At 41.7% G+C, this 13,314-nt stretch overlaps 1 protein-coding gene across 3 annotated transcripts in view; it reads left to right on the top strand.

Annotated features, from left to right (window-relative positions):
* Positions 1–13,314, top strand: part of fbn2b (fibrillin 2b) — a 287,896-nt gene that overhangs the window by 151,745 nt on the left and 122,837 nt on the right. For all 3 annotated transcript variants that reach the window (XM_063032677.1, XM_063032678.1, XM_063032679.1), the window contains one exon: positions 12,168–12,320. In XM_063032677.1, the coding sequence (XP_062888747.1) occupies positions 12,168–12,320 (153 nt within the window). The remainder of the gene's footprint in view (positions 1–12,167; positions 12,321–13,314) is intronic.

Here is a 13,314-nt window from a genome sequence, read left to right as displayed (position 1 = left end):
ATAAAAAGGGACAGGTTCGCTAAGACAGACACACACGCCACCCGAGGTAACGAGACCCTGGAAGCGGTGCGCTTCTCACGAGTGGGTGAGAAGTCCCAGACAACGACAAGGGTGGAAAGGTACGATCAGCGGGAACCCGGTGTGTGTCCGCCCTTGCCTGGGTGCCGGGTTCACTGCAGAGGATCGACCGCATCTGGAGGAGGGGTCACAGTCGGTGACCTCAGGTGACATCACCAAGGACCTGCCCAAAAGCTGGTTGTGAGCCATCCCGCTGGTCTGTGAGTGAAGCTGTGCTGAATGATGAGTTGTTCTCCCTGTCTCTCTTCCCCCACCTTGTCCATCGCCATGGCAACGATTACTGCGAACTGAACTTTGAGTCATTTTGAAATTGGTCATTTACCCCTAGACAACGATAGAGCTTGATTGATGCTGTTATCTTAATTCTGTGCACATGTGTGGTTATCATTGTTGAATTGTTGCATTTATTATCCTTTCGATTACTGTGTTGCTTGTTTCTTTAATAAAACTTTCTTAGTTCTAGTACTCCAGACTCCAACTGAGTGATCCATTTCTGCTGGTTTGGCAACCCAGTTACGGGGTACGTAACAGTATCATCAACAAACTTGACAACAAAACCATCTATTCCATCATGTAAATCATTGATATACAGTTAAAAAGAAGCGGTTCCAACACCAACCACTGTGGAACACCACTAGTCACTGGTAGCCAACCAGAGAAGGATCTATTTATTCCCATGCCAGTAACTTCCCTGTAATAACATGAGCTCATAATTTGGTAAGCAGCCTCATGTGTGGCACCTTGTCAAAGGCCTTCTGAAAGTCCAATATATAGCATCCACTGCATCCCCTTTATCTATCCTACTTGTAATCTCCTCAAAGAATTCCAACAATTTTGTCAGGCAGGATTTTCGCTTAAGGAAACCATGCTGACTTTGTCATACCTTGTCCTGTGTCACCAAGTACTTCATAACCTCATTCTTAACAATTGACTCTGATATCTTCCCAACCACTGAATTCAGCCTGACTGGCCTATAATTTCCTTTCTGCTGTCTCCCTCTTTTCTCAAAGAGTGGAGTAACATTTGCAATTTTCCAGTCCTCCAGAACCATGCCAGAGTCCAATGGCTCTTGAAAGATCATTCTAATGCCTCCACAATCTGTACTGTTACCTCTTTCAGAACCCTACAGTGCATCATCTAGTCTGGGTGACTTATGTAACTTTAGGTCTTTCAGCTTTTTGAGCACCCTTGTAATAGTAATTGCACTTATTTCTCTTCCTTCACACCCTTCAACACCTGGCACACTGCTGGTGTCTTCCACAGTGAAGATTGATGCGAAATAGTCATTTAGGTCATTTCCTTGTCCCCCGTTATTATTTCTCTGACATTTTCTAGCAGTCCTATATCCATTCTCAACTCTCTTTTTTATATACTTGAAAAAGCTTTTACCATCCACTTTGATATTGTTTGCTAGCTTGCTTTAATACTTTATCCTTTCCCTCCTAATAATTCTTTTAATTGCTTTCTGTAGGTTTTAAAAAGCTTCCCAGTCCTTAATCTTCTCACTAACTTTTGCTTTGTTGTATGCCCTCTCTTTTGCTTTTACATTTGCTTTGACTTCCCTTGTCAGCCACAGTTGTACTGTTTTGCCATTTGAGTATTTCTTTGTCTTTGGAATACATCTATCCTGAACCTTCCTCATTTTTCCCCAGAAACACAAGCCATTGCTGCTCTGCTGTCATTCCTGCCAGTATCCCTTTCCAATTTACTTTGGCCATCTTTTCTGTCATACCACTGTAATTTCCTTTACTCCACTGAAATACTGCTACGTCAGACTTTACTTTCTCCCTTTCAAGTTGAACTCAATCATATTGTGATAACTGTCTCTTAAATGTGCCTTTACCTTAAGCTCCCTATTCACCTCCGGTTCATTGCATAACACCCAATCCAGTATAGCTGATCCCCTAGTAGGCTCAATGACAAACTGCTCTAAAAAAGCTATTTCATAGGCATTCAACAAATTCACTCTCTTGAGATCCATTACCAACCTGATTTTCCCAATCTACCTGCATGTTAAAATCTCCCATGTCTATCATAACATTGTCCTTTTGACATGCCTTTACCATTTCCCATTGTAATCTGTAGTCCACATCCCAGATACTGTTTGGAGGCCTGTATATAACTGCCATCAGGGTCCTTTTACGCTAACAGTTTTTTAACTTGACCCACAAGGATTCAATATCTTCAGATCCTATGTCACTTCTTTCTAAGGATTTGATGCCAGTCTTTAGCAGCAGCGCCATGCCACCCTGTCTGCCTACCTTCCTATCCCTCTGATAGAATGTGTAACCTTGGACATTCAGCTCCCAGCTACAACCATCCTTCAGTCGTGATTCAGTGATGGCCACAACATCATACCTGACAATTTGTAAAAGTGTAACAAGTGTATATTTCTTATACTCCATGCGTTGAGGTATAACTCTTTGAGTACGGTATTTGCTACCCTCTTCGATTCTGCAACCCAAATGCACTGATACTCACCCTGCTGGTTGCAGTTTTGTCCTATCGCCAACCTACCCTTCCTGATCACAAAATAATCTGCAGATGCTGTTGTCAAAGGAACTCTCACAATGCACTGGAGGAACTCTGCAGGTCAGTCAGCATCAATTGAAAAGATTCGTCGACGTTTCGGGCCGAAACCCTTCATCAGGACTGAAGGAAGAACTTTGGGGAGGGTTTGAAGAATGCTGGTAGTTGAAAAAAACAGTAATTTTAAAGACAAAGGTGTGGGGGAGGGGAAGCAGGGAGGTGATTGGCAGGAGAACAATGTGAAGTAGTAGAAGGGGGCGGAACTATGAGGGAGGTGATGTGAAATAGGGGTAGAGGAAGGGGGGAGGGGGAGGGAATTACCGGAAGTTGGAGAATTCTATGTTCATACCAAGGGGCTGGAGACTACCTAGACGGTATATGAGGTGTTGCTCCTCCAACCTGAGTTTAGCCTCATCATGGCAGTAGCGGAGGCCATTTATGGACATATCTGAATGGGAATGGGAAGCAGAGTTGAAGTGGGTGGCTACCGGGAGATCCTGTCTGTTTGAGTGAAGAGATCGAGTGCAGGTAGAAGGCCCGGGCGGGGTGTCCAGGAGGAGGAGAAGGGTTGAAGACAGGAGAAGGGGTCATCAGTAGGGGGAGGGGAATCCTTGCCAAAGAAGTGGGCTCGGAGACATAGGCGACGGAAGAAGAGTTCAGTGTCATGGCGGGCATGGAACTCACTGAGGTGTGGACGGAGGGGGACAAAAGTGAGGCCCTTGCTAAGGACAGAACGTTCTGCCTCAGAGAGGGGAAGGTCAGAGGGGATGGTGAAGACATGGCAATGGTTGGGGCTGGGGTTGGAGGAGGGTGAAGAGTGGGAGGTCTCAGGAGGGAGAGAGGGGTTGGGATGTTCAGGGAGAGCGGGGTTAGGGGAGGATGAGGAATCAGAGGAATGGATGGACAATGAGGGGTAGAGGGATGTTTGGGAGTCGATGGGAGGAAAGAGGGTAGTGGGGGAATAGGATAGGTGGTGGGACCCAGCGGCAGTAAGAGCGGTTCCGGTTTGGAGAGTTTCGGGACCTCCATAGGAGCTGGATCCTAAACTTGGCGTGGTGGAGACTGTTGCCTGCAGGGCCCCAGAACTGAGGTCGGAGTCAGAAGCGAGTGAGTTCATGGCTTGCCGGGGGCTGCTTCCCCTTTTCAGGAGGCGGTGGTTCCAGTCAGGGTCAGAATCAGAGGCGGATGGGTCTCCGGCCTGCTGAAGGCCTGAGAAGTCGACGTCCGAGGGGTTTCGGTCCAGGCTGGAGCTGGTCGTCGTCGTGGGCTCCAGGCGGGCGAGCTTGTTGTCCTTCTTGGACGCGAGGAAGGAGAAGAAACGGCGGTTGGATGCGTGAATCCTGCGGAGAATGAAGTGTAGGAGAGGTCCGTGGCAGACGGTGGAGAGTGAGTCCCGGAGTGGTGGCAGAGAGAGGGACAGGGCCCGTAGGTATCTCCGCATGGCAGTGAGCATGGCGCGGAGAATCCTGCGGGAGCAGCGGAGCGAGCAGCAGTCAATGAAACGGAGGTACCTGGGATCCTCGCTGGGCCTGAACTGTGAGGGCTGGATATGTCCATACTTGGCCTCTTCTACTGCCATGATGAGGCTAAACTCAGGTTGGAGGAGCAACACCTCATATACCGTCTAGGTAGTCTCCAGCCCCTTAGTATGAACATAGAATTCTCCAACTTCCGGTAATTCCCTCCCCCACCCCTCTTCCTCTATCCCTATTTCACATCACCTCCCTCATAGTTCTGCCTCCTTCTACTACTGCGCATTGTTCTCCTGCCAATCACCTCCCTGCTTCCCCTTCCCCACCCCTTTGTCTTTAAAATTACTGTTTTTTTCAACTACCAGCATTCTTCAAACCCTCTCCAAAGTTCTTCCTTCAGTCCTGACGAAGGGTTTCGGCTCGAAACGTCGACTAATCTTTTCAACTGATGCTGACTGACCTGCTGAGTTCCTCCAGCGCATTGTGAGTGTACCTTTCCTGATAGTCTGATGTTGGTTTTGAAATTCTTTAATGCAATATGGGTTGAAGGGTGACTTCCTGTTTCATGGAAATTAGGACTTGTTATCCCTAAGATCCTTCCAGTTATAGGCCTATTTTGCTAACTTCACATGTAATAACTTCACATAATGGAATGAATGGTTATAGCAAGACTATCTTATTTGTGGAAAATAGTGGAAACATAGCTGTACACCAATCTGGATCTTATAACGGGAGAATGACCATGGACTCACTGTTAAGTTTGAAATCTGATATTCATAAGGCCCAAGTTAATAAAGAATGAATGGTAGCAGTTTTCTTTGATGTAGAGAAAGCTTATGATATGTTATGGACTCAAGGATTGCTGCTTAAACTGGAAAAGACGTGGATAGCTGGTAGAATGTTCAATTGGATTCAAGATTTTTTATGTGATAGAAAGGTAAGTTACAGTGGGAACAACATTCTTTAAGGAGTGTGAGGTAAAGAATAGTACTCCGCAGGGGAGTATGTGTAACCCACTCCTTTTTAATAATATGATAAATGATATTTTCTTAAATGTTAACTCAGGCATTTCCAAATCGTTACATGTTGATGATAGTGAAGCGTAGAAGAGAGGCAGGAATATAAACTATATAGTTAGGAATATGCAGACAGCTACTAATGAAGCAGAGGAATAGGGATGTTGATGGGGATTTAAGCTTTCAGTTGCAAGGACTCAAATTATTTCTTTTTCTGAAAGGAGCATTACACCCACCATTGATCTCAGGTATACAGTAAATCTCTTCAACTAGAGTCAGTGGAAAAGTTTCTAGGTATGTGGATGGACAAGGCTAACGTGGAAGGTGCAAGTGAATAAAGTGGTAGAGAAGTGTAAAAATGCCCTTAATATGCTAAATGCTTAGTTGTGTCTGATTAGGATGCAAGTAAGATGTCACTTAAACAAGTGTATATTGCTTTAATCAGATCTGTCTTTGTTTATGGATGTGTTGCATATATATCAACCTCACCATAAGTCTTAAAGCCCCTAGATAAAGTTCAAGCTCAAGCACTGAGATTATGTTGTGGTGCTGTTAAATCATCCTCAATTTCAGCATTACTGGTAGAAATGGGTGAAGTACTTTTACATCTACACAGGTTACAGTTATCAATGGTTTATTGGGTGTATGTAAGATGACATAAAGTTGGTTATCCAATATTGGTAATATTAGTAGAGTGTTAGGAGCACTGTTTTTGTAAGGTCTTCAGCTTTGGGTGAATGGGAAATGAATGGGCACAAAGTCTTGGGTTGTTTAATATGGATTATGGTGTCAGTGTGCCCCTTTCTGTCACTCCTCTATGTTTTCTTCTCTTTGCTTATGGTTGATCTGAGCCTTCAGGCAAAGGTCAAGATGACAAGTGATCAGTGGCACAGGAAGTTCAGCAATATATGTAAAACAGATATTAGAGATTTTTGCATATCTACACAGATGGTTCAAAAGAATCAGTTACAGGTTATACAGGTGTTTGTGTTCCAAAGTTTTAGGTGACTGTTAAGAAAAGATTATCAGACAGGGTATCAATATTCAGATCTGAGATGGTTGCTATCATTTTAGCCTTGGAATGTGTCGAAGAAATATGCCTTGATTATGTACTTCTGTGCTGATTCGTTCCTGGTCTTGACATCTATTAAAACAAGTACTTCAAATTGTAGGCCAGAAATTCTTCATGAGATTGGACAACATTTGCTGAGGCTGCTGGGTTTAGGCCTGTGTGTACATTTCATATGTGTTCCTGCCAGTGTCAGAGTTGAAGGAAACAAGGTAGCAGACGTTCTTGCTAAGTAATCATTTAGGACATACAGTAAATGTAGTGGTGCCTTTCCATAAGGGGCAGATGAAAGCCATAATTAAAAAGTATATTCAATCACTGAGGCAACAAAGTTTGGATAAGGAAAAGAAAGGACAACATTTATATAAAATTCAGAGCATGATGGGGACTCATGGTAGATGTGTATAAAAGGAGAGAAGAAGTAATATTTACATGTTTACATATTGGGCATACTAGGTTGAATAAGTTCCTGTTTGGAATTAATATGCATGATATGGGCATTTGTAGGGAGTGCACTTATCAAGAAATGGTGCAGTATATATTGTTTGAATGCAGTTCCTGTGAGGTGCAAAGGAAACATCTAATTGCTAAATTGAGGTCTTTGGGTCAGACAGAGTTTAACATGGAAAGTTTGTTAGAATATCACTGCTATCTTAATGGATATAAGTATTTGACTTTCTGAAAAGCATTAGCCTTTTTAATTTTATTTGAGTTTTGTTTTGGTGGGGAATTTAGTGGGTATACTTCCTGTCTCTTTGCTCTATACTCCAACTCAGTAGGTGACGGTAATGCACCTTATGTTGGTCTGCCAACCACCATTAAACTTTACAAAAAGAAGACGAAGAAGCAGTGGAGGGTGGGGGAAGTAGTGTTGGGTGGAGCCAGACTGTCTGATGGAGGGTGAGGGAGATGATTAGGGTGAATATTTGGAGAACAGGTTAGCGGTGAACTTGGTGGCAACAGAATAACAACAGTAGAGACATTGGAGGAGACAGGAAACATTAACTAACAATGGTAAGTCAAAGAAGATAGAACTGTAGAGCAACAGGTATACATCCAACTGTCACACGTTTGCCCGATCATTTTGTGTCCTTTAGCTAATAATAAAGCTTGCTTCAATGTTCTCACAGGTCTTACATACTTGGTAGAATGGGCACAATATTGTACTTCATGAGAAATTCAGTCTGCAGTCTTCTGCTGCAACAGAATAAAGTGTCATCCAAGTGGTACTGTACGTGCAGGAGTGTGTCTATAACGCCCACTTTGTGCACTTGTAGCTAAATGCGCATGTATTTCTGGTCTTTGCGTATGTGTGCGTGCATGTGTTTCTTGCTTTGAACCTCAACAGTGCAGAGTAGATGGGGAACATGGAGAGCTGCGAGAATGGGCACATTTCCACAACTAGTTACCCTGTACTTGTGTGCCTGTTTATATACATATATATCATTCACTTAAATACATTACACTGCTCTTCTGCTTTTGTAAATTAGATATATATCTGAGTCACGTTGATCTTCCCAAAGGAATTTGCATCTTTCATGTCGAATCCATTTCTTGATTGAAGATGGTGTCAATTCATGAATCAGTTATGTGGAGATCTTATACTGTGTCTTCCACAATCCCTTTTGGGACAAATCTTGTAATATAATGACATGTCTCTTGGGTATTTTATTGCATATATGTATCTAGCATATACATTTGCAATTTTATTTACTTTTTTACAAGGCATATCTTTGTTACACATACTTCAACATTGCATTTCCATATGCCAGTCTTATTAGGTGGTATTAGTATGCTCTCACTAGCAAACTTTGGATTGCTTCTCTAACATGAGTCATTCACTGTTTTCTAAGTCTCAACTACTTCCCTTCCAAACTCCACCCAAAGTCCGACTGAACTAATTTCAATTGCATCTTCTGGTGTATAGACTGTTATGGAATGTGCCATCAGTAAAAAGTTTGCTAATCAGTGTATTGTTGCTCAACATGACCACTGATAATAATTGGCTCTTCAATACTTTTTTGTCAATTCTCACTGATCATTCTGCTGCACGATTTGAAATTGTAAGATATGGTAAAATAAGTGTTTGCTTTCACACCACTTTATTTCATGAAGTTATCATATGGAAATTAAGTACAAAATATGGACAGTAATCTGAGATTAAGTGATATGAGAAAATGGATCATTATTATTCAAAAGTATGCTTTGCTGGTCCCAACATTTTTCACCTCGATTGATTTCAAACGACTATGAGCACTAAACTGTTTCAATCTCTTTTTCATATTCTGTGTATATTCTTTGAGAGAATCGTGTTGTATTTTTCCAACTCTGTGAAGGTATTTTAGCTGGCTTGACTCTGCAATCCTGTGTGATAATACATTACCAATTGGCTCTTCAAGATCTTTATAACCTGGCCAAAAAAATGAAACTGCTGGCTATTGTTCTCATGCTCAAAATACCAGAAATCTCAGTGCAAAGCTCTTCTAAAATTTGTCTTTGCAATATATTTAGTATAACAAATCCCGTGTCCCTATTTAACATAACCTAATTAACAGTTCATATCATCAGTTATAGTTCCATCTCATGTCTCTGTCTGGATATTTGTCTGATTCAGGCTAATCTTTTGAAGATTTTTAAATATTTATTCGAGTGACATTTTTATGTCTTGACTTTCTCCATTATTTACTGTTTTCTTTGACAGTTTTACATTTCCTTTGCATCTTCTTTCAGACCAAGATTAACTGCTTCTCTCTGTATCATTACACACTTGCTTCCTTTGAGCTTTTCTTTGTGTTCTCATATTCCACTGACACTTCTTAAATAATTTAAAGATATTATTCAGTACTTATGCTCTTTGTACTTCGTCTTGACTGCATAGACAGTGATCTGTAACTTGTAACTTGGAAGATCTTTGTTTATAGTGTTACCGCAACCAATAGACTGGTGTACAAATAAAAAGCCTTATGCATATTAATCATCGATTATTGCTGATTTGCATTATCTGTATTCATTTGAACATATGGATATGATAGTTCTGGATTGTTAAAAAATGGCACCTACCTACTCTCCATACAAATCCTGTAAGCAGTGCTACTTGTAAACATCAAAAGTCGAACAATCTTGCTCTCTTCAGCCACTAATATAGTTGCTGCCCAGTCACTCTGCTCTGCCTGTACTAGACAGAACTCTACTCCACTCTAATCTACAGTAATTATCTATTCCTTCTCCAAGTTCTTCAGTGCATATGAGATAGGATGATTGGCTTTGCATCTGCCTGCAGACATAAGCAATATGACTGAAGTGCCTCTGTAGGTCCCCTTGTATGTTTCTGCCTACCTTTCCAAGTGTGATTTTGAAACATTTTAGTTTGAAGTTATTTTGCATTCGAGCTATCTTTGTCTACCTCTACATATTGCAATTTTGCACCACCTTCAAATGTGGGATTCTGTGGCTTTATCAATTTTGAATAAATTCATTCATTAAAATACAAACAAATATTTCCTAGTGCTTAGTATACAGACCAAAGTTGAAAAGTCAGGATGGGCCCCACCAACATCATGCTTGTCATCAAAGTTCTAAGTACTTTTATTATCAAAGTATGTATACTATATACAACCTTGAGATTTGTCTTCTTGTAGGCAGCCACAAAACAAAGAAACACAATAGAATCCACAAAAGAACCCACACCACAAAGACATTTGAACACCCAGTGTGTGGGGAAAAAAAGAACAAATCTTACGAACAATTTAAAAAGTAGGTAAATAACACACGGAACGTGAACCATAAAGTCCCCAGCCACCGAGCCAATTCAGCGCTGAGGTGAGTGCAGCCAGTCCGGGAGCCCGATGGCTGCAGATCACAGCTGCAGAGTCAGCTCAGTGCTGAGGTGAGTAAGGCACAGAGTAGTGAGCCCTCACCCTCAATGCCTCAATCTTTTTAATCTGTCGCAGCACTTAAATCGGTTTGTTTTACACTGTCAGACATGGGCGTCGCCACTTAAATCCAGTCTAAAGCGTCAATCCACTACAGCAATGGTCATGGCTGTACCTGCATTCTCGAGAGTCCAGTTTGCCAAATACTTCAGGATACCACTAAAATGCCAGGTCGTTCAGACAGTTCAAAAGCACAGCTCTCAAAGGGAAATTACAGGGAACAAGCTCTCCTGACCTCCAATTCTAAATTTGTAGTCTCCCATAACCCCTGATTGTGTAGGATTAAAAAGATTTTGCAAACTTTTTAAAAATACTCTTGGCTTTGGAAGATTTGTTACAGCGCTCTACTTTCTGGAATACATTTCAAAAGAATAGCTTTTTGGCACTCCAATATACCATTACTTTAATGCAGGCGTGATTGATAAATTTGAGGTGACACATTTTGGGAAGTCAGACAGGGCCAGGATATACAGTGTAGGGTAAACAATGGAGTACTGTGGTATGTTATTGAGTAGTGGGGTCTTGGGGTTCAAATCCCTATTCCCTGATAGTGGCATTATAGGTAGATAAGGCGGTGAAGAAGGCAAATGGCATTCATAGGTTGGGGTGCAGAACATAAAAGTTCAGAGGTTATATTGCAACTTTGCAGAACAGTAGCTGAACTTGGAGTATTGTGTGCTACGCCTCACTATGGGAACAAAAATGATTGTGTTGGAGAGAGTGCAGAAAAATTTCACCCGAATGTTTTGGAAGAATTTTAGTTATGGGAAAACATCGGATATTCTGGACTTGCCTTTCCAGGTTGACTGATCACTTAGTGGAGGCGTATTATGAGAGGCACTGATCGGGTAGGTGATACCCTTTTTCCATGGCAGGGACACCACAATCCAGAGGGCACAAACTTAAGGTGAGAGGGAGCAATTTTAAAGGGGATCTGAAGGGAACATTTTTTTACGCAAAGGGTTTAATTGTTTGGAATGTGCTGCCAAAGGAGGTAGAATCAGATACAATCGTGTTTAAAAGACCTTTAGAAAGGCACAAATGGACAAAGGTATAGGGGGATATAGGTCTAATGCAGGTAAAAGGGATTACTTAGTTATCTAACTGCACTGTACATATCAGCATGTGCATAGATATCATACATTTACATGGGCCTTATTGGGCAAACTTGACATGCACAAGCATGATCTTGAACACACCTTTCATGCTCAGCTTTCATTTTATGAGCCAGTTTTTGCTACCAGTAAGCTGCATCCATTGATAATACTAAGTGATGACCATCAAGACCCACAGAATGTTTTTCTTGTTCGCTTAGGATCTTCAACACTTCACCTGAACGTGTTTCAAAGTTCACAGTACTTTTTATAGCAAGTATATAGTTAGACCTTTATCCAAAGTTTTAGAATCGACATATCCGATCTCAAGGAATCTGAGAAACCTGAGTCTGCTTCATGCTCTTGAGTGTTTCACTTTGCTGAGGAGATGATGCAGCAATGGATAGCCTGCCAATTCTTACTGTATACACTTATTTGTTTGCAAACTGGAGTGGCACCAGTTCAAAGTGGCACCATTCCATCTTTAATAATTTATGAATTAAAAAGGCTAGTGAGACCTCAGAGGACCATAAAGAATGAAATAAATTGTTGTGAATATTACTGGAAGTTCTTAGGGTTACTAGGAAAGCTTGACAGGCTTTGGGAATATTGCCGAGGCAATCAAATGTGTGAAACATTGCAGCACAAGTATTGATGCATTTTCCTCTTTTCCCATCTGGAGTAAATTATTTCCAGACAGTTTACAATGGGTCATTTGTCAGGATCAGTTGAACTCAGGACCCCAACATGCAGGGTCATTTCCAAGGATTGAACTGTGTGATGGTTTGTAGATAGACATTGAAGTTAAGCAGACATGACAAGGAACAGCTGTGCTTTATCCAGAGCAATGTGTTGGTGAGCTGTATCTTCCAACAATTTGAGGTGTTTTATGATAATGCATCAGAAAAATGCAGCCTCTGAATCAACAAGGAGCTTGTAGATACACTCCTATTGTAACCCTCCTCATTCTTTTCCAGACCAGCGATCTGGCACCTGCTTCAACAGCCTGCTGGGTGGTCGATGCGCAGGAGAACTTCACGGACATTATACCAAGATGCAGTGCTGCTGTGACTCAGGGCGATGCTGGGCAGCAGGCCACACTCCAGAGATGTGTCCTGTCAGGGGCTCTGGTAAGTAAACACTCGGCAACCAGTCAGTCTCATGCTCAAGTCATGACAGAGAGCACCAAAGCAAGAGTCAGATTTTGCCCTTTCTGAATGTCAGATATTTGTCAACTGACTTGAAGTATATCTGGATTAGATCATAAGCATGCTCTAATCTGATGGTTGATGCAGTATTTTCATTCAATGTTTTTAGTCTTTTTTTTGTGGAGAACACAATAGGGCCACAGGGCTTGGAAATAACTTTGGAATCAATAACATCATTATTGGCTCAGACTCCTCTTCCACATACAAAAAAAAACAAATCATAATTAATTGTTGCTAAGCAAAACATGCAGATCTGGATTTCCTTTAGTATCTAAAATAGTGACTTAAACTGATATGCCACAGTTCCATCACATTTAAAATTCCTGTGGGGGAGGGGGGCGCAGTTGGACTGGAGACTGCCTGGAATCAGGGTTGCGGTGCTTGAAGCAATAAACACAAAATGCTGGAGGAATTCAGTAGGCCAGGCAGCATCTATGGAAAAGAGTAAACGGTCGACATTTCAGCTAGTCCCTTCATCAGGATTTACTCTTTTCTATAGATGCTGCCTGGCCTGCTGAGTTCCTCCAGCATTTCGTGTGCGTTGCTAGGACTGATTGAATATCTGTTCCAAAATGTTGGTACAGCCATGATAGGCTGACTAGCATCCCACTGTGCTCTATCATTCTACAATTTTATAAGCAATAAGCTCACTAAAGTTTAGAAACAACCATTTATTGAAGCAGTTAAATAAAACCCATCTATGCAACTCTGCATTGAGTAGAAACTGGATTTCCAGGAACTACAGATTTTCTCATGTTTGCGGTGCTGAAGATGTTATCAGAAGGTCATTAAAAATTAGTCATGGTCTGAATGATCTGTGGAGTGTCAGTGTAGTGACTGGGCATCAAGGGTGGGAAGTAGATGGAAGTGCACTCAATTGGTTGTGATAAAGGGAGTGGATAGAAATACCACTCTA

This window comes from Mobula hypostoma, chromosome 24 (genome assembly GCF_963921235.1).
Source record: "Mobula hypostoma chromosome 24, sMobHyp1.1, whole genome shotgun sequence".
In the NCBI taxonomy this organism is placed as follows: domain Eukaryota; kingdom Metazoa; phylum Chordata; class Chondrichthyes; order Myliobatiformes; family Myliobatidae; genus Mobula; species Mobula hypostoma.
The sequence above is the reverse complement of the archived record's forward strand: the minus strand, read 5'-3'. Positions and strand labels throughout refer to the sequence as shown.